The 19012-nt window shown below is 37.4% G+C and overlaps 1 protein-coding gene across 1 annotated transcript in view; it reads right to left on the bottom strand.

Moving 5' to 3' along the window:
* SLC6A11 (solute carrier family 6 member 11) overlaps window positions 1–19012 on the bottom strand; it is a 106167-nt gene that overhangs the window by 59933 nt on the left and 27222 nt on the right. Inside the window, exon 6 of the mRNA XM_037386047.1 lies at window positions 16525–16657. Within this exon, the coding sequence (XP_037241944.1) occupies window positions 16525–16657 (133 nt within the window). The remainder of the gene's footprint in view (window positions 1–16524; window positions 16658–19012) is intronic.

The raw sequence follows: 19012 nt of genomic DNA, 5'->3' as shown, positions 1-19012 counted from the left end.
ATAAAGAAGTACCAAAGGCAGACAGTATCAATGCACTGCAGCAGCTCACACTCCTGGCTGAAGTGAACAATTCACTTAAATTATAAGCTATTTCTCTCCATAAATATTCCTTAAGCAGTACCAAGTTTTCTAAATGTGTTACTTGAAATTATTTCCCAGCTAATTACCACAGCTGGTTTTGTTTCCAGATCACCCAGGACCATTAAAATCAAGATCTGACTTATTTCTGCTAAAATTGTTTTTCAAGTTTGTTGGGGTCTGCAGGCCTCATTTAATAAAAAAAAAAAATAAAATATATTGCCTAGATCAAATGCCGTGCTAGGTAACTGCTGCCCCAAAACATTCATTTGTTAGACTACCAAGACAAACCAAACAGAAATGTTCATAAACATGGCCTGAGAGACTTCAAGACAAATATCTTGGGCAACACCCCAGTTCCTTAGTTATCCCTGCTTCTCAGCTTGGTGTTTGAACATAAAGAGAGGGTGCAAAACTCCCCGTACCTCCTTTAGAAAGAAACCTTGCTGTGGGAGTAGAAGGGAGCTTCAGTGATTCTGCAGAGCCTGTCCACAGACTAAGAAATACTTTGTGGAGCAGAATTTCCCCTCTGTGCAGATATAATCAGTAAAACTCAGTCATGGGGACTGGAACACACAAAAGTGCCTATACAACATGTAGAAGCTGTTAATTTTATTACATATTTAATCAATTATGTGATCACCTGCATTTAAGCACTAAATGTTAAATGCAGATAACCAGATTCTTTCTTGAACTGACCATATGCATGCACAGCTTAATAATGACAAAATCATTTACAAAGAATGTGCCAACAACTTCTTAAAAAGTGGGACTGATCATAATAGATGGGGATCCCTTGAGATCCTGGAAGAATGTCCTTAAATCACAGCTCTATATATTTCAAGAAACCATTCCAGTCTGAACAGGCTGTGGGAGAATGCATAGTAAAATCTGATTCAGGGCATTAAGAGAACAGACTCACTCACCTTAATCTAGATTAAGGTTTATAGGAAACTATTTGCATAGTTACCGTGTTTACAGAGTCTAAAAAGTTGATACATGGGTCTATAGTAGTTTTCAGAGACCCTGCTCTGAAGTGTACAGAAAAATTCACTAGTGAATCTGTGCAATGCTAACTTTACTGGCACGAACAGGGACACAGCCTGAACTAAGAAACTGAGACTTTCAGTCATTGTGTTTCATCAGTGCTACTACAGTTTTTGCCGTCATTAAGTGCCAAAGGAGGAGAGCAGGAAAATTTACTTCCTAGATAAATACCTACAGTAAATACAATTCAGAGAAACCTCAGGAACTCAGTGCTATGACTTGCATTCTCCCAGCGCTACTGTTCCTCAGTCTCCAAACTTGCATTGTGCAAAGTCAATATTCACCCTATAATTACCAACTGCCTGAGTGTCTTTAGAGGAGTTATGTTGGTAAAAAAAGTAAAGGACACAGCAATTCTAATCACTAATGTGCCTAAGAGCGTGCTATCTATTTGTTAGAAAGCATGTTTTCACATTGTTAATACATTGTGAATACACTGCCAATGCAAAAATTTCAACAGTTGTAAAACAGTATGCCCCAAATAATTCTGCGAAGCAAGAGGAAGTTTGTAGTGCAATTTTCAAATGGCGAAAGTTGCAGAAAATCTTTAGCGAAATGAGCACTACAATTTGGCAAGCAGATAGATACAGCTCTACCCATGTAAATACAAAAGCAGCAATCTGACGATAAAATCAGGGTATTATAGTCCTCCTAGTCCCTGCATGGTGTGTGGGTTTCTTTTTTTTGTTTGCTTGGTTGGTTGAAGAGGATGGTTTGGTTTTTTCCTTTTTACTTTGAAGAGACTATTGATTTAAACTCATTATTTTATCTCCACCATAAATGGCCCAGCCTCAAACTAGAATGGCAAATGAAATAATGTTATCTTGTAACTACAAATATCTAAAAAGAATAACGTTAGTTTATTGTTTTGGTTACCGTTCAAATGCACAAAGAGGAAGACCTGCCCTGCGGTTGTGGGCAGGGAGAGGACGGGCGATATGGGGGAAACAAACTTTTCAGGATCTTGGCTAAGCTCATTACTGCAAGCGAAGAAAAGTGTTTATGTAGTGCTCCCATCAAGTAGGGAATTTGCAGAGCCACAAATATCTCAAAGACTGCTATTTAATCAAGTAAAAGTCAACTTTAAAAATCAGTCAGGAAGAATTTTAAATATAAATTAGGACTAATTAATCAGCTGAGGGTTTTTTTTTTCATTTTGAAAAGGTCTTTAAAAAGTTCAAGCTTTTAAAAATCAAAGCTGTTCCTTTTCAGAACCTTCCAGGATTTCCAGACTTCTGAATGCTATCTAGTTTGCTTTAATAAACAACAACCCAGCTACTGATATTAGTTCCATATATGCACAGAAACCTGAATTTTGCCTAAAAACCATTTAATATGTGATTACTATTCCTAATATAGGACAACCCCATTTCTATGGAAATAATTTACAGTGAGTCAGAATCATCCCACACTAGCACCTGAATTTCCACTTTTGTTAACTGAGTTTACACAGGCAGAAACGGGGGACTGATAAGGCACTAAACTAATTTCATTTCTTAGCAACTCTAGACATGCCTTCCAGCTCTCACTAAGGCACCAGTCATTAGGTTCTGACATACTCTAAAAACGTTTAACCTGTAAAGCAGATAAAGATGCGAGGGTCAGAACAGGACAGGAGATGATTTTCCTGTCACACAGAAGTTTGTAAGATCTTAAAACTGCACTGGAATGAACTCAAAATTTTTGGCCAACTCATTCCTCCAACAAGACGACAGGAAAGGATTGTCCATTCTCTAACTGCTTACTAGAGAACATGAAACTGGGTTTTCCAGACAAGTGTTGTCCACGTGTAATTACTAGGTGCTCTGAAGAATGACTAGTTTCACCAAATCAACATTTTCCAGTGAAATAAAGCTTTACCAGAACATTTCTTACCACCTCCAGCTTAGATTGCTTCCTTGTCCTCTCCATTTTCCTCACTTGTCTTAAAAACAAACAAACAAACCAACCAAAAAACCCACCCCACACTCAAAAAACCAAACAAATGCACCCCCACTCGCCAAGTAACACCACCACTAAGAGCAAAAAGATGACTGCATGCAGTCAGGCAGGTGGATACAAGACTACCTACCAAAAGGAGTAGCAGGTGAGGTTTCCTAGCTAGACCTCCTCCTTCTTCAGGTAGCCACAAAAGGTCAGCAAAGACCTAGATAGCAACTAGAGTACACCACCTGCACAGAGGCCTTGAGTGGGAAGGAGCTAAGAGAATCAGGCACTATAGCCAGCATATGAGAAGTCATCAAATGCATGACCACATCAGAAATGTTAACATAACTGCAAATATTAAAACCATGAAACATCAATTCAATAGGAAATAAGAATTTCCCTAGAACTTTGCATTAAAACTAGTCCCACGTGAGCATCTTTTTGATATGTAGTCTAACAGTCTTCCAAGCACTCAAGCAGATATGCTAGTGGCCATCTTTAAATGATTTATAAGTCAATCCTGCACACTTTTCTGAAAGTACCACAGCATTATTTAACCTACAGTAAATGCTGGGGGGGGGGGGGGAAGGGATTTGTAAACAAGCAGGCAAAAGAGACATCCCTACAGCACACTCATACCTCTTCTTTCGTTTGACACTTTTCACAGTCATGAAACTCTCTTGTGTATTGGACTAGATGACCTTTAAAGATCCCTTCCAACCAAAACCATTCTATGATTCTATTGGGAGGTTCAGGACATTTATAGGATAATCAAGAGCTTATAATTTACTATTGAAAAAGGTGTATGTTGGTCTACCCACAGGATGATAGACCAATTTATATCATCTACTGAGGAATATAGGCCCTTATCACCGTGGTGACAGAGGAGATGTATCCATCATACAGCATTTGCAATGCTACTTGTGTATTAACTATAAAAATTGTAACAGAAATATAAACATAGCCTTACCACCTAAACCAACAAGTATCTTTATCCTCCAGACGCTAATTTTCCACATTTCCATTCCCTATGGCTGCTACATCTATCATAACACAGTTAGACACATCGTTATTTTACTTAAAGGCTTTATTGCACTGTAACTTCCCTACTAAACAGCCTCTAAATCACCTCAAGGCTGACTTGTAGGACACTGATCTGACAGTGTGCTGCAATTTAAATGTGTTTTTGATCTGAGTTTCAGTCTGAGAAGAAGAGCTGATGAGATGCATAGGAGAAATGAGAGTCACACAATAAAGACATTGGGCTGGAAGACAGTGTGACTGAAGAGTATGTTACTGCCACAGATTTGTTTTTTTCTGTCTTCAGCAGACGCTTTGATCTCTCCCTTCTCCCTCCAGTTCAACAGATCTCTGTCTGTGATGCGGCTGTAAAGGCAAGCTCTTTGGGGAATAGAGGCATCTCACTGCGTTCATCCAAGATTTGGCACACTGAGATTCTGACCTCAGTAAGGCACTCCAGGAACAAGCGACATACAAACTAAGCCACAAAACCATTTACTGACCTGAACTACGGTTAGTTCTCTTGGGTAGCAATGCACACATTTTATACCCACAGGAAATAAAGAAGTTTTTATTACAAGTAATTCTTTGTGTCAGACTCTTACAGCAGTGTCTTACATTTTCTACATATGCCACAATCAAGCTTATAAAGGATATTTTGAGGAGTTTTTTTTTCTTTTCTTTTTTAACCATACACATTTTTCAATTGCCCAGCAGCAGAAGTGAATAGCAGGCACACAGCAGCCAACTCACTTCTTGGGGATGTGTTTTAGTTACCAGCATAGCACCAGCAGCTGCTTGAAACTGCCTTTGTTGCTTGTGTAGCAATTCATTTCATTAAGCTTTCCCATTCTTAAGACTGAGTTTGGATTAAATCCATGTTAGTTGAAACTGGGGTGGTATACAGAATTAAAGTTTGTAAGTCTCACAAGAACAGCCTTGTAAACAAAACTTCTACTACAAAGACATCTTCACATTGCAGACAAAGCCAAAAATCTAGCCTATGCTGACTGCAGAAACTGAAGAGACTGCCTTCCCTCTGGCAGGAATTTGATATAATACTTTGCATACAGTGCCATGGGGATGGATGGCTATAAACTGCTTTGTAAACTGTGAAGAATAAGCCAATCTTCAAGCTATACAGGTTAGCACTAGCTCAGGACAAGCTACCCGTGTGAGAACAGGGGATTATATCTGTTCTACTTCAGCTGAAGAAACATAAAACTGGTATCACTGAAAAAGTCAATGAGAGAAATTGACATCAACCCTCATGTTTCTGTATTTGAGTTGAGGTACCAAGGACATACCTTACATAGCCTTGGTGAAGAAAAAGTGCAAGTAATATTCCAAATACGCAAAATAAGATCCAACAAAAACAATATCTATAGTGATTTTTGTACACACATAAAGAGACTAGGACATGGGCAACCACACCAAGCTTTTTGTAAAACACAGCTTCATAAAACCTCAAGTTATAAGTCAGATGCAGGTGTTTCATGCACCTGAGGGATAACATTTTAGCCCTGACACATGCATCAGCAAAGATCAAAGTAAAAAGAACTTGTATCTTGGCTCCTGTTTGATGTTCTTCTGTATGGCGTTGTTCACTAATTTATTTTATTGGGGCAGGGGATAAGGCAATTTGGTAAGGAAGGGCAGGTTCTGTGAAAGGAGAAATGAAATATGAAGAGGTCATATAGAAATAGGATAGTTTGTCATCCATTGCTGAAGTCTTCTTTTATTCCGTCAGTGTATTTTTGATAATGGGCTAAAAGTGCCTGGAATGGAAAAAAATAAACCTGGATGTTACCTTCAGCCAATCAATGCATTTCTCCTATAGAGATACCTCAATGTTAATCTGTGCCCTTTGGCTTCACCTTTAATTTTTCAGCAAATTTCACTGCATTACAGCTGCAAATACTACAACTGGCCTTCCATCCTCTGCCCACTTCCCCACCCCCCAGTGTCATACATTAGGTTGACAGATCAGGTGATTTTTCTGCCCCAAAACTCTCACATCTGCATGTGCCCTGAGCTGTCCTTCAGTGCACTGAAACACACTTTTGACTTGCTTGGGCTGTGATCCAGTCTAAGTAAGTGTTCATATAAAAGTGGATCTCTCCTGTTAAGATGCAGCTGGGAAAGAATGAAATCATGAAGATATGATTCTGATTTAAGTTTACCATTAATACTTTCCCAAGCTCCAAAACAGAAGTTTGGGAAAACCACCAAGAGGCACAAAAATCTTTAACAAACCCAAGGTGTCCTTAAATGCTCGGTGCACAGGAGAGGGAAAAAAATTTCACTGTAGCGGTTTTAAAACCTCACATAGAGGAGGCGGATAGCAGGAACTCTGCATGCATCTCATGAATGTTCTACTTTCCCCCTTTGAATACAGAGATCTGTCTTGGACAGAGTGTTAAAGCCTCTCCATGAAGGGCTATTCTTCACTGTTACTTTAGGCTAAAACAAAAGACACTTCAGGAGATACAATCATTGCTGCCTAGTTCCTTTTCCTGGGCTCCTACAATGGGCCCCAGTTCTTTTTATTTTTTTTCCTTCCACACATCTTTCTCTAATTTTTTTTTTCCTTCTGTCCTTTTACTCTTTTTTTCTGCCTCATTGAATCCATTAAGGCCTTTATATAGCCTGCTATTGAGAAATAAATTTTCTTTGGGACTAGTGACTGAGTCTTAACTGCTGGCAAGCAAGGCTTAACTCCTGATGGGAGGGCAGAGAAAATGATGGGTGAAAGGTATGGAAAGTCTATCTCTGAACCTGCGGTCTTCAAACACACTAGATACAATGCAGTGTCCTGCTGGCAATCAGCTCAAGGAAAAGGAACATCCCAATCCTAGCAGGTTTTCCACATCTTTCATGCATTAGTCTTGATACACTGCCTTTCTGCTTGTATCTTCAACCAGATCAATACACTCTTTTCAATTTTTTTTCTTGGTTTAGATCTATATGCCAGTCCTTTTTGCGCACCTGTAAATTAGAAGGCACTCTGATGTGAACAGAGGTGCGCTACTATGAAAGAGATGTGAAATTGAGTCCTCTCTCAATTAACACAAATTTGTCCACAGTCAGAAATATAAACACTATTCAGGTCTGCCAACGGTGTGATAAACTATTTCAAAGACACTAAAGCCAGATTCAGACTGAGTGCATTGCAGTTTACCCAGAACAAACCTGCATGCAAGCTGAAAAACCTTATCACTCTGGGGTGAGACACTAGTTTTTGTATAGCAACATGAGAGAAACAAGGGGGCTACAGAAGGGCTGAGCAGAGACGTCTCTGAGGATAGACAATCAGCCCATGGCACTACCTAGCACGTGGAAAGGGGTCTGATGCAAACAGGCGAGCTCAAGCAGGCGTACACAGGCTGGCACAGCAGCTGCTGGCCCTCCCTGCTTGCCCTGTGATGGGCAGCTCCGTGGGGTCGGTCTTCTGCCACAGGGATCCATTCTAACAGTGATGGCCTTGGCAGGTGATCCAAATCTATTGGAATGAAGGGGAAAAGCCTTCAAAATCCTGACATTCTGAGTAGCTGCTATGTAAAATTGAAAATAACTCAACTATCTGAGAACCATATAAATCATTCACAAAATATAAACAAATATGAGCTGGGGCAAGGAGGCAAAAGGTTGAAATAATTTACTATTAGTGTGCCCTCTATTCTCTTCAGCCTGGATAATGAAGTTGTCCGGGGGGGATGAACAGTGAAGCGCTGCCAACCTATAAAAAGAGGTAAGAGTGGAACGTGTAGAGTTCAATAGTGAGAGATGACACCACACTCAGCCAGCCAAAGCCTTACGCTTACATCTTGCATTTTAAACTGTTCACATAAATTCTGCTGTTTTCCTCAATAACAGTAATATTAAAGAAAAAGTAATAATAAGATGTTAAGTACAGTTGCAGCCTTTTTTTTTTTTTTTCCCCTAGTAATGCATAGCAAGGAGTTTGATTTGTTAGAATAAACTCTCAATAAATAAGTTAGAACAAACTCTCAACAGCTCAGACATCTATTTTGTACTGAACTACTCAGGTCTATCAGAACTGCAGCGTGGGGCAGAAGGTCTTCAGCAGCACTATGGAGTGAAAAAAAAAATAAAAAAGGGCCCTACACCTTTATTTAAACCTTGCTAAAATGTGGATGCTAATTAAGTATATTTTAGTACATTTCATTGGCCGTCTTATTTATTCATTATAAATAGTCTTACAGTTTTCAGTGACTGTTTCCTGCCCATCACATTCACATATTAACAATAATGTCAGAACTACTTACCAAGCCATTTTTTATCATTCTTAATAGGCTTATGCCAAGGCGCCCCAATCAAACAGGCTGTGCCTTACTGTTTTCTCTTATCTCTGGTCTTTTAACACATAGAATTAGTATAGACTTCCATAACATTTCTTGACAATTTACACTTAAATGGCCCTTCACTGTGTTCAGCTCAGCAAATCAAACAGATCAGTGGAACAAAGTAATAAGGAACAGTGCAGCATTGGGAAGGACAAAACCCATGCAGTTACAAAATAAATTAAATGAAGTCCAGCTTAAGATCCTCATATTGATCACAGCTAGTAAGGCTGCCAGGTGCATTTTATGGACTCTTGCCTAAGTTTTACATGTAAAGCTGAAATAAAACACTCAAACCATGAAAAATCTGGGAGTCTACATGGAATCTAACCAAGTTTGCCAAACGTAACATTTAGAGTAAGACAGGCTCTCATCAGAACCATTAAGCAGAAAAGAACTATGGAGAACAATCACAGGTGAAGACACTATGCACACACAGGAAAAAGAAAAAAATCAATAGCATAAGAGTAAAATAACAAATTATGCCATCACACATATTCAACCCAATATCCTGCTTACTCATGATAGGTAAAATAGTAATGCTGCTCCTTTAAGAAAGTTCTCTGCTTTGCTAAGGTGTTTATAACTTTTGCAATGATGTCACGGTAGAAAGTAAAATACTTGAATCAATAATGAAAGTGACTACCGAAAAAATCAGAATGCCTCATATTTTTATGTTTATATACAGTAGCTATATCACTAAGAAAGCTTGCAAGGTCATTTCTAATAGTTTACAAAGATGAACTTCAAATTATTTTCTTAACCAAACAGTATCCTTTTTAGAGATGCAATAGATAGTATGAGGCTATTCAATGATAAATTAGGAGAGAAGTCATAAATGTTTCATGAGGAGATACTGTGTAATCATTAATCTATTATTTTAGGTTTTGGCTTGCAGGACTATTTAATCAAGCATCTTAGGCAGCTCATGTTTATGCAGACAGAATAGCTAAATCAGTTTTTTCTTATGTAGCACCGAGACGTGAACACAGCAATACCTTTCAGCAATGCGTTCTGTGCTATGGGTAAGAGAGTACCTACAGAGTAAAAAGGGTAGCAAGTGATAAACAGAACCATATTCTACCATGTTTTCAGGTCAAAGCCTGATGAGACAGCGAGCATGCAAGACATTTTCCAAGTTGGTTATGATCCAAAAGAACAAGCTTTGTTTTAGAGCAATATCCACAGCTTTTTACAGGGGGGACACCCTTTTAGCTCTGGGTCTACTCCTCTAGTTTGTTTTATAATCACTTGATACCTGTGAAAAAGTTGATGCTTTCTGCATGTTCTTGTGTCAAGTTAGGACAACACTCCTGACCTTACCTCTAAGCACCACCCTCTGTTTTTATTAGCCTCTCCTTCTGTTGCAGTTTTAAAGTATATCAAGTGGAGAGAGCGTAAAGTTAAGACATTCTAAGATCAGGATAACGTTGAACTTCAGGGAACTCAACACAAAGAGTAGGAAAGGATCAAAAGATTGAAAAGTCAGAATCAGAATAAAATTCAGTGATTACTGAAGCCTACATCTGTGATACATAAATTAGTTTCAGAAAAATTAGAATAGACTTATGAGATTTGACCCCTTCCAGATGATCCTGCAACAATGTGAGAAGGATTTCTCATCACATATTGTCCAGCTGCTAATGGAGAAGTACAAAACAGTGTGGAAGAATATTTTGATTCGGCTCTGGCAAAAGAATAGAAGTATAGTCTTTATGATATTAATGAGAACTCAATCCAAAAAGATCCGAAACCTATGTAAGTGTTGGTCTTAGTGGTCACGCAAGCAGTATGATATCCTAATACTAAATGACACGAAAAACTTGAAGGTAGACATTAATATTCTTCTAACACTTCATATCATATCAGAAAATGATGACTTTGAGTCATAAAATGAGAAAAACTGACCCATAGTTTTACAACAGGCAATTTTTTGTTTGCTAAAAGTTTCCCCAGACCAAAAGCAATTTTCCGCTAGCTATCCAGATCCTTTTCAAGTTAGTGTTACCCAGACAAATTGTATCAGAAATAATTACACTTATTGCTGTCACCCAAATTTCTTTATGGAAAGGTTTCAGAGAATGAACTGGAACGCACTGTAAATCTGAATGCAGTTTACTATTTTGTAAGGAACAAGCTTTTTTTGTTGTCTCTTTTGTAACCATTATTTAATAATGTATTCTATCAAAATAGAATACATGGCAAAGAAAATGGTTTAGGGTATAAATTCATATAGCAAAATTGTAAGTTGCAGCTTACTGTAAGATGGAAGCTTTTTGGCATTGTTTACCCATAATAACCTTTTGCAGTCTTTCAACCTTGTTGAAGTCTTTAGCAGACTTTGCATTATTTGTTGATTAGGTCCAACTCTATGCAATACAACTGAAAAGGTCTTAGCTTGATTTTCCAAGAAATGCAAAATGCATGTGGACAAGGGGCAGTTTATGGCATTTATTACACATCAAATACTCACTGCCTAAACCAGCCTTTAGATCCAAATTTTTTGTCATTATTAAATTAGTTTCCTTTTTACAAGTTTTGCTTTTCTCTTTGTTGCTTGCTTTCAAACATAATTTATCACAATTAAAATGTAAAGCTAGGGGTGTAGCATATACTTGCATTCTAATAACGATACTTGAAAACACTAGCAAGACTGCAGGGAGCTTTTTAACACTTTTGATTCAACCTTCCTGATTTACAGACTGAGCAGAAGTAGTAGCTCTTCTACACAGCACAGAGAACAGAAGCATATCATGCAATGATATCACAAAGAAATGAGCAGGTTTGGTCAGTTGTCCCATGGCTGTGTGACATATTCTGTGCTAATTAGCTGCCACTCCCATTCATGAATAGGCCAGTGATGCTGACTAGGAGAGAAAGACTCAAGAAAAAAAAAATGCAGCTATTAACTTAGCCTAGAGCCCACCCGCAGTACTGCATTCAGCGCTGCCCCCCCCCCCCCCCCAAAAAAAAAAGGACATAAACTTGTTGGAGCAAACCCAGAGGACCACCGTGAAGACGACCAGAGGGCTGGAGCAGCTCTCCTGTGCAGACAGGCTGAGGGAGTTGGGGTTGTTCAGCCTGGAGAAGGGAAGGCTCTGGGCAGACCTTACAGCACCTGCCAGTACCCCAGGGGGCTTGCAAGAAAGCTGGGGAGGGATGTTTTACAAGGGCTGATAGTGATAGGACAAGGGGCAATGGCTTTAAGCTGAAAAGGCGCAGATTTAGATGAGCTATTAGGAAGAAATTCTTTACTGTGAGGGTGGTGAGGCACTGGCAGAGGCTGCCCGGAGAACCTGCGGGTGCCCCATCCCTGGCAGTGCCCAAGGCCAGGCTGGATGGGGCTGGGAGCAACCTGGGCTGGTGGAGGGTGGCCCATGGCAGGGGGCTTGGAACGAGGTGATCCTTAATGTCCCTTCCAACCCAAACCATTCTATGATTCTATGATTTTATGTGCATGAGTAACTGCAGGCAAACTCATGCTATGTAGTAATGCAGATGACACAAAGGTGTTTTAATCAGGAGTGGATGACAGAAATACAATAAGCTAAGCAAGGGAAAAAAATTATAATTCTGTAACAAAATTAAATATTGGAACAAACCTACATGTAAGAAAAAACACAAGAAAAAAAATCATGAAGACAATTAAGCACTGAAATAGGTTGCCCCAAGACATGCAAAATCTCTGTCCTTGGAGATTTTTACAATGCAGCCAGTCAAAGCACAAAAAAACCAGCAAAACATTCTGAATTCAGTGTTGATCTTTATTTGGCCAAGAGGCTGGACAAGTGACTTCTCAAGATGCCTTCTAACCCGTATAACTTCATGATTCTATGAATCCATGTACCAGACAGGGTTCAGGGTTCCAAACTAACAATATCAGTACCAGACACAGAAGTGTTGATGCATTTAAAAACTAAGATGCTTGAATAGAAAAGGAATGGGCTGATGAATAAGACTGAGGTTACCATAATACCTTTATATAACTCTAGATCTACCAGCCTCCTCACTTCAAAAGGAATTGTGCAGAAGTTGCTAGAAGCAAGGAGTCACTATGAGCTCAGAGGAGTGATCACTATCTGAAAAATTCCCTTAGTCTCATCCAAAAAAAAAAACCAAAACAAAAGAAAAAAAAAGAAAAAAAAAAAAGGAAGCATTAAGATTACTTCCTTCAGCAAGCAATTTAGGACAAAAAGATTAGGAATTTCTGGTGTCCTTTGCTCAAAGTTTAAAGTACAAGGACATTTTGTCAAATTAATAAATGGATAGTCAAGATCCAAAAAAAGAACCAGTTCCCTGGTACCTGAAGAGTTCATTACTCTTATATGAGGATCAAAAATTAGCAAGACTGAGCAACTATGTAGGCGTATACATGACAGAAATGCTCAGAATTGTAATAATTAGCAATCAAAAATAGCTTGGAAAAACAAGATACTAAACCAAGTCCTAATAATCAGAGTCTCGATCAATACTTTAAATGTTTAGAAAATTAACTTCCTTCAGCATTCTACATAGTTCTTACCTCATCTTTGGAAATATTTGGTGCTCTCTAGTGAAAATACTTCTTCATAAGATGGCTATCAGATATTATCAAACTCAGCAACTTTCAAGATACACATAACATTATGATGACATTACATTGTCTAATTTTCCCCTCTTGATTTTGAGTTTCTCATTCAAAGATCCCGTATTTAGTATATATGCAACATTTTAAATGTTGCTAGCATATTTACAACTTCAGACCTAAGACTGAATAGTTAATGGCACGAACCTCAGAAAAGGCACAAATCTACATTCTCCTGAAAGTCACCAGAACCACCTGAAACTATTTTGATATTACACCTCTGTTGGAATAGGAAACTAATATGTTTTGTGAGAAAGTAATGACTTTCAAGAACAGTAATGAAAGGGTTTGAAACTTCTTGTTAACACTGTCACAAGCACTTCATTTGCAGTTAAAGTTTGTTAGATTTAATGTATTTTATGTCTTAAAATATTAAATATTCATAATCTAAGTAGATGAGTTCTGTAGTAGTGCTAGTTGGGGAATGATGTTTTTATTTTATGACAGCTTTTAAGGCTCGGATTTCTTTTTTCATCATGCATTAGGACGCATAGTAGAAAGAGGAAAAGAGTAAGCCAACCTATTGAATATTTCACAGAACATAGCTCTATGACGATGCCAAGTCTCTCTCTCCCCTTCTCCATAGTATCTTTTTCTGCTTCCCCTGTCCTCTTTCTTTCTAGCTATTCTGTCCCACAGGTATCTTCCTTTGAAAATGTTTCCAAAGGTGATAAAACTTTAAGAAGTTTTCTGCTTTGAATAAACGTGTTATTTAATTAAAATTATTCAATCCAACTAGAGTGTATAGCAAAATTCACAGGCTAGCCTAAAGCACACTTTTAACATTATGGTAAAAATCTAGAAGTCAATTCTAAAGGCTTCCTGGAAATGAGCATATAATGAATTCAATCTAGTGTGAAGTAGTATGATCAGATGAGTTTAAATATGTACTATTCAAATGCCAATATATCAGAAATGGAAACTGCAGCACAGAAGGCTGCTCTGTCATCTATATTTCAGAGCACTTCAATGCTTTGTAGCATCCACAACACTTGGCTTCTATGTTTTTGTTTAGCTGGTCTGGGAAGACAGTGAGATGGCACAGATTTACAATGACTTCGGCTCTAATAAGTGGCAAGCATAAGAATATTAAAATTCTAAGTACATCCAAACAGTGAATTCATGTCCAGGAAAAAACGTATTACTGGAAACCAACTGCAGTATCACACATTCATCTAGTAAGAAGCTTTCCTTACTAATCACAAGAACAGAACTGGAAAAAGAAATCATCAATATTGGCTTTGAAAGATCCTTACTGCACGTTTCATGAGAAGCAATGGATCTTCTGCATAGGCAGGCTGCTGGATACAATGGTGTCTCCTGAGGAACACAGAAATCTACCAGCCTGCTTCCTCATGGGTTTGGAAACACAATTGCTGCTTGTGCTAAACCAAATTAAATAATGTAAATATACGATGAGTCTACTTCTTACAGGACCCTGATCTATTCTTTTTAAGCCTGAGGCCTATAAAGCTGAATACTGAGTATTAATTCCATCTTCTTTGCACTTCTGTTGCACACCTGCTAGTTATTTCTGCTTAGCTGGAAAGCTTATTCCATTTCAAATGGGCAAAACGCATCTCTGTCTCAGGCTGTTTCACCTAACCTCATCAGAAAGGTGGTTATCAAAAATCACACTGAAATAACATCAAATAAAATTTATTCCACCTACCAGTAAGTTGAGATTTTAGCTAGGAAAAAAAAAAGAAAGAAAAAAAAAGAAAGGGGAAAAAAAAAAGTCAGACAAGTCAGTTTCACCTTCATTACTCCCAAAATGCAAGATCTGTTTTTGGGGTAATGATTTAAGCTGAAGGAATCCCATGTGATATGTATATAAAGAACAATAAAAATCTGACTGTAAAACAGAGATACAGAAAGGTAAAATACATCCTTTCCAAAATCACTAGAGCTTCTCCCTACCAGCCAGCGATTTCTACCAATGCTATTTTTCTTCAGTACAGTGCAGTTTTTGCACAACCTCGCATGCACGCACGCATATGCATTCATAGTACATGTTTTTTCCTCCACCCTTGGGTCAGATTACACTATGGTAGAATAGATCTCCATCTTCAGACTTTCTTTCTGATGGAAAACAGAAAATTAGTTTTGCTCAGTTTAATTTCTTCACTGCCAGCTGTAGCTCCTCAGACAACTCTAAACCACTTCTGTACCTCCCTGGAGTACATGCTTCAAAGACATATGGACATTTATCTTGTCATTCCCTTGTATCACCTTTGCTTCTCTATATTTCTCTTTATGTTTTTTCTCCTTTTTCCTCTATTCAGGCTTATATGTATCCCTTGACAGTCTTAGCATTTTTCCTGCAGTGAGTTGGTAAAAGTAGGAATGCATAAACCTGTGTGTGCAAATACTTAAATGAAAAATGCAGTACCACATTGACTGAAAAAGTTGGCAAATACAGACAGAATTCAGCAAATAATTTCAGTCAAAATTTTAATAGGAAGAAGGATGTGTGGTTGAGAAAGCTGAAAATACTCACTTTTACATTTTCTAAATTAAAGATAAGAAAACCACTCTATTTCAAACATTCCCTTTATAAATGTAGGCTACTAAAAATAAAAATAAAAATTCAACCACACTTCCAAACTAATAAACAATTGAAAATTAAATGCACAAAATGTTTCAAACCACCAATTTTTTTCCATGTATTCTTTGGTTCCAACACGAGAAACCAGTGCTTCTTTTAGACCCCACCCCACCTCTGAACTATGGCTCTTTTCCTCTCTCTGTTTTGTTGATTAATCATATATTCTAGTCAGAACTATATCTGCTGCTACTCTGGGGCAATCTCTCCATCGTGCCATGACTTGCTTAGGCTGTGAAATAGTGTCTCTCTACTGGGTGTCCAGTATGGAGTAGCATTCTCTCAGAAAGTCGTGAGTATTAGATATTTTTATTTTTTTCCCTAACATGTCCCTCTGTCTTTGCGTTTTTTTCATTATTTCTGCTTTTTTAAAAATTCCATTTACATTTGTTCGCATCTGTTGTAGGTTGCTCATATTCCTAAATTCTCTCTGTTTATGTGTGTAATTTACCTGTGTCACTGAGTGTCTCAGCTCCTCTCTGTTTGGGACAAAATTCAAATTTTGGATACTTCATGCAGAGGAATCAACACAACCCAGTTACGACTTCAGGGTTCGAAGACTGGCCAGTATTGTAGTTTGCCAAACTAACAAAGCTGAACCAAAACATAAACAACCAGCTTCATCTAACAGAATTATGGAAAAAGCAAATCATGACCAGCAATGGGAACAAAACAATACAAAGTATGACTGATTCTTAGTTACCTAGTATTACAATTTATACACCCACAAGTACAGTTAGTTTCAGCAATGCAAGGTGCACGTGAAATTCTACTGCTGTGATTTAAAAAAATATAAATGACAATACAGGTATGGAGCATGACAGTCATAATCAAGCTGATGCACAGAATTTTAACCTCACCTTTCCAGTAGACTTTGTTCCTTTCCAAATGCAAAAATAGCAGATAGTCCAAGCAGCCAGGAGGCACAGTGCAAGTTCCCAACGAAGATTCCCAATATGTTCAATTCCATCAGATATAGCTAGCACCCTTCGTCTTCCAAGAAAAGAAAGGAAAAAAAAAAAAAAAGGATAAAAATAATATTGAAGTAAACCAGCACTACATATAAAACACTGGCCTAAAACCAAATCACCTTCAACCAAGGACTTTCCTAGTTATTGACTTCTGAAAATGTACCATATTAAGATAGAAGAGCCAGAAGGAAAAAAATACAGTATTCTCAATGGATTTTACATCTCCATAAAAATTAACAAACGCTTAATTTTTCCAGGTCAGTAACAAAATAAAAAATGAAAATAGCTTTTGTATAAAGTAAAAAAAAAAAAAAATATCCCAAATTTCCTTGAATAAATAACTGACATATATAAGCCCCAAATAAAACACTTGGTGCTTTTTGAATTTTACTGGGTTGTTTGGGTTTTTTTCCCTCAGAAAAAAGTTATAACCTTTATTTTTACCTCATAACATTTTTTTTCATATATTTCTTTTTGTAACTGAAATTATCATTTTAGAACATTATTTTCAATACTGTCAAACATCATGACATGTTCCAGATGCATTTTATTTAGGAAACACTAATCTTAAAACATTAATATATTAAAAGCAAACTTTTTTTGTGGTAAGTGATCAGCAAAAATATGTACTGCATTTACTATTTGAAAACTGTATCTGAAATTGTAGCTACTTGGCTCTAAAAAGGTAAGTCCTCGTATATTTTAGGAACATCCCTATGCCTTGCACCTCACACTTCAGAGCCAAAGTGTTGACTAACTTAGTAAACAAGAGAAAGACTGAAGAATTTTTGGAGTTTCTTGTTATCCCAACAAGAAACAGGGAACAGAAAAATCAAGTGAGTTCCGGGTATTCACACAGGAAACCTGTAGAACCAGGCTTCAGTGTTAGTTTCCAGAAATCTGGGCTTGCATTTTAGTCACAAGAATGATTTTTTAAAAATAAAAAATATGCTTTTATTTGGGAGATGCACTGTACTTTTTATTTTTACTTTAAGTAAACATTCAGTTTAAACAAAATGTAAATTATTTAGCAGCCTGTAAATAAAACATGGGTACTACTAGTTGTATGGATGAAGAGGTTAAAAGCAAGAGCAAGAATTTATTCCTATAATGCTCAATATTTTCATGAATTCTCTTGAGATTTCTCAATTGCTCTTGAGCCTGAAATAAACCATTTAATTAAAATGTAATTTTTAGATTTTTAAAAGGTAATTACAAGACTATTTTTTCAGGATTCTAGAAGTATGATTTAACTGGTATGTGAGGTCAGAAGTTGATATGGATTTAAATTCTATATATTCAGAAATTTGGAAACACCTCATCATTTTTAAACAACTTCAAAGCAAGCAGTTAGTCATTTACTAATTATATACAAAGAATAATACATTGCATTCTCATTCATGCCTTTTATCAGCTTAAAGAAATCTCTATAGAGATTCTATATTTCATCTTATGTGTGTTTCCATAAATATATTTGCACACCTGTATGCACATATACACATAAAAATTTCCATCATTCAACTTTACACAAATTATCACGAGCAAACTTTTCTCTAAAACCTGTATTACCTGGTATCTATACAACCACAGAAACCCAGACTTACACTACCACTCCTCCCAGAGACATCATGACTGAAAACAAATGACCTGAATTTCACAGGTACTCTGATGTAGTTAAAAGCCCTATAATAATAATCACTGTTACGTACACCATGACTGTGCATATAGTTACACAGTATATAACATATAGTTATACAATAAAATGTATTTAGGTTGAGTTTAGTATTATTTTTTTTTTAAATCCAACCTATAATTACCCATAGGAAATAATTCTTCCTTTTGCATTTGATTCAGTCATTAGCCAAGGCGATCAATCCAGGGAATATAAAGTATGATCATGCAACTCAAGGCCATGCCTAAAATAAATAAATGTTGGGGCTACCTGGGGAGGAATCTGATCTAGTTCTTTCTGCTTTCACTAGCAGAAGGTTGATGAGGATGCAAGGAAGTTCCTTCACCTGCCACTAATGATGGAGTAGGAGGATGGAGACATCAACAGCTGGTGGTATGGTGGGAAAATGAAAAGATGTAACTTTCAGCAAGACTTTCAGATGGCCATACAGATGCTGCAGAACCTGTTCTGTCTTTCCCACATTTCAAGAGCTGCAGCTGCTGTTCCTGCTGTGGCCCTGGGGTACACCCATTTACAACATATGTGCTAAAAGTTTATTGTTAGCTAAGGCAGGACAAAACTTAATAGGTTAAAGAAAAAACACAAAAACAATCCCCAAACCCCCAAAGCCTCAGGTTTGTCATCTCATTTTCCAATGAACAGAGAGGTAGAAAATCCTTCCGCATTTAAAAAAAAAAAAAGAGA

Source organism: Falco rusticolus, chromosome 4, assembly GCF_015220075.1.
Source record: "Falco rusticolus isolate bFalRus1 chromosome 4, bFalRus1.pri, whole genome shotgun sequence".
NCBI lineage: Eukaryota > Metazoa > Chordata > Aves > Falconiformes > Falconidae > Falco > Falco rusticolus.
This window is presented reverse-complemented; position numbering and strand designations above follow the sequence as displayed.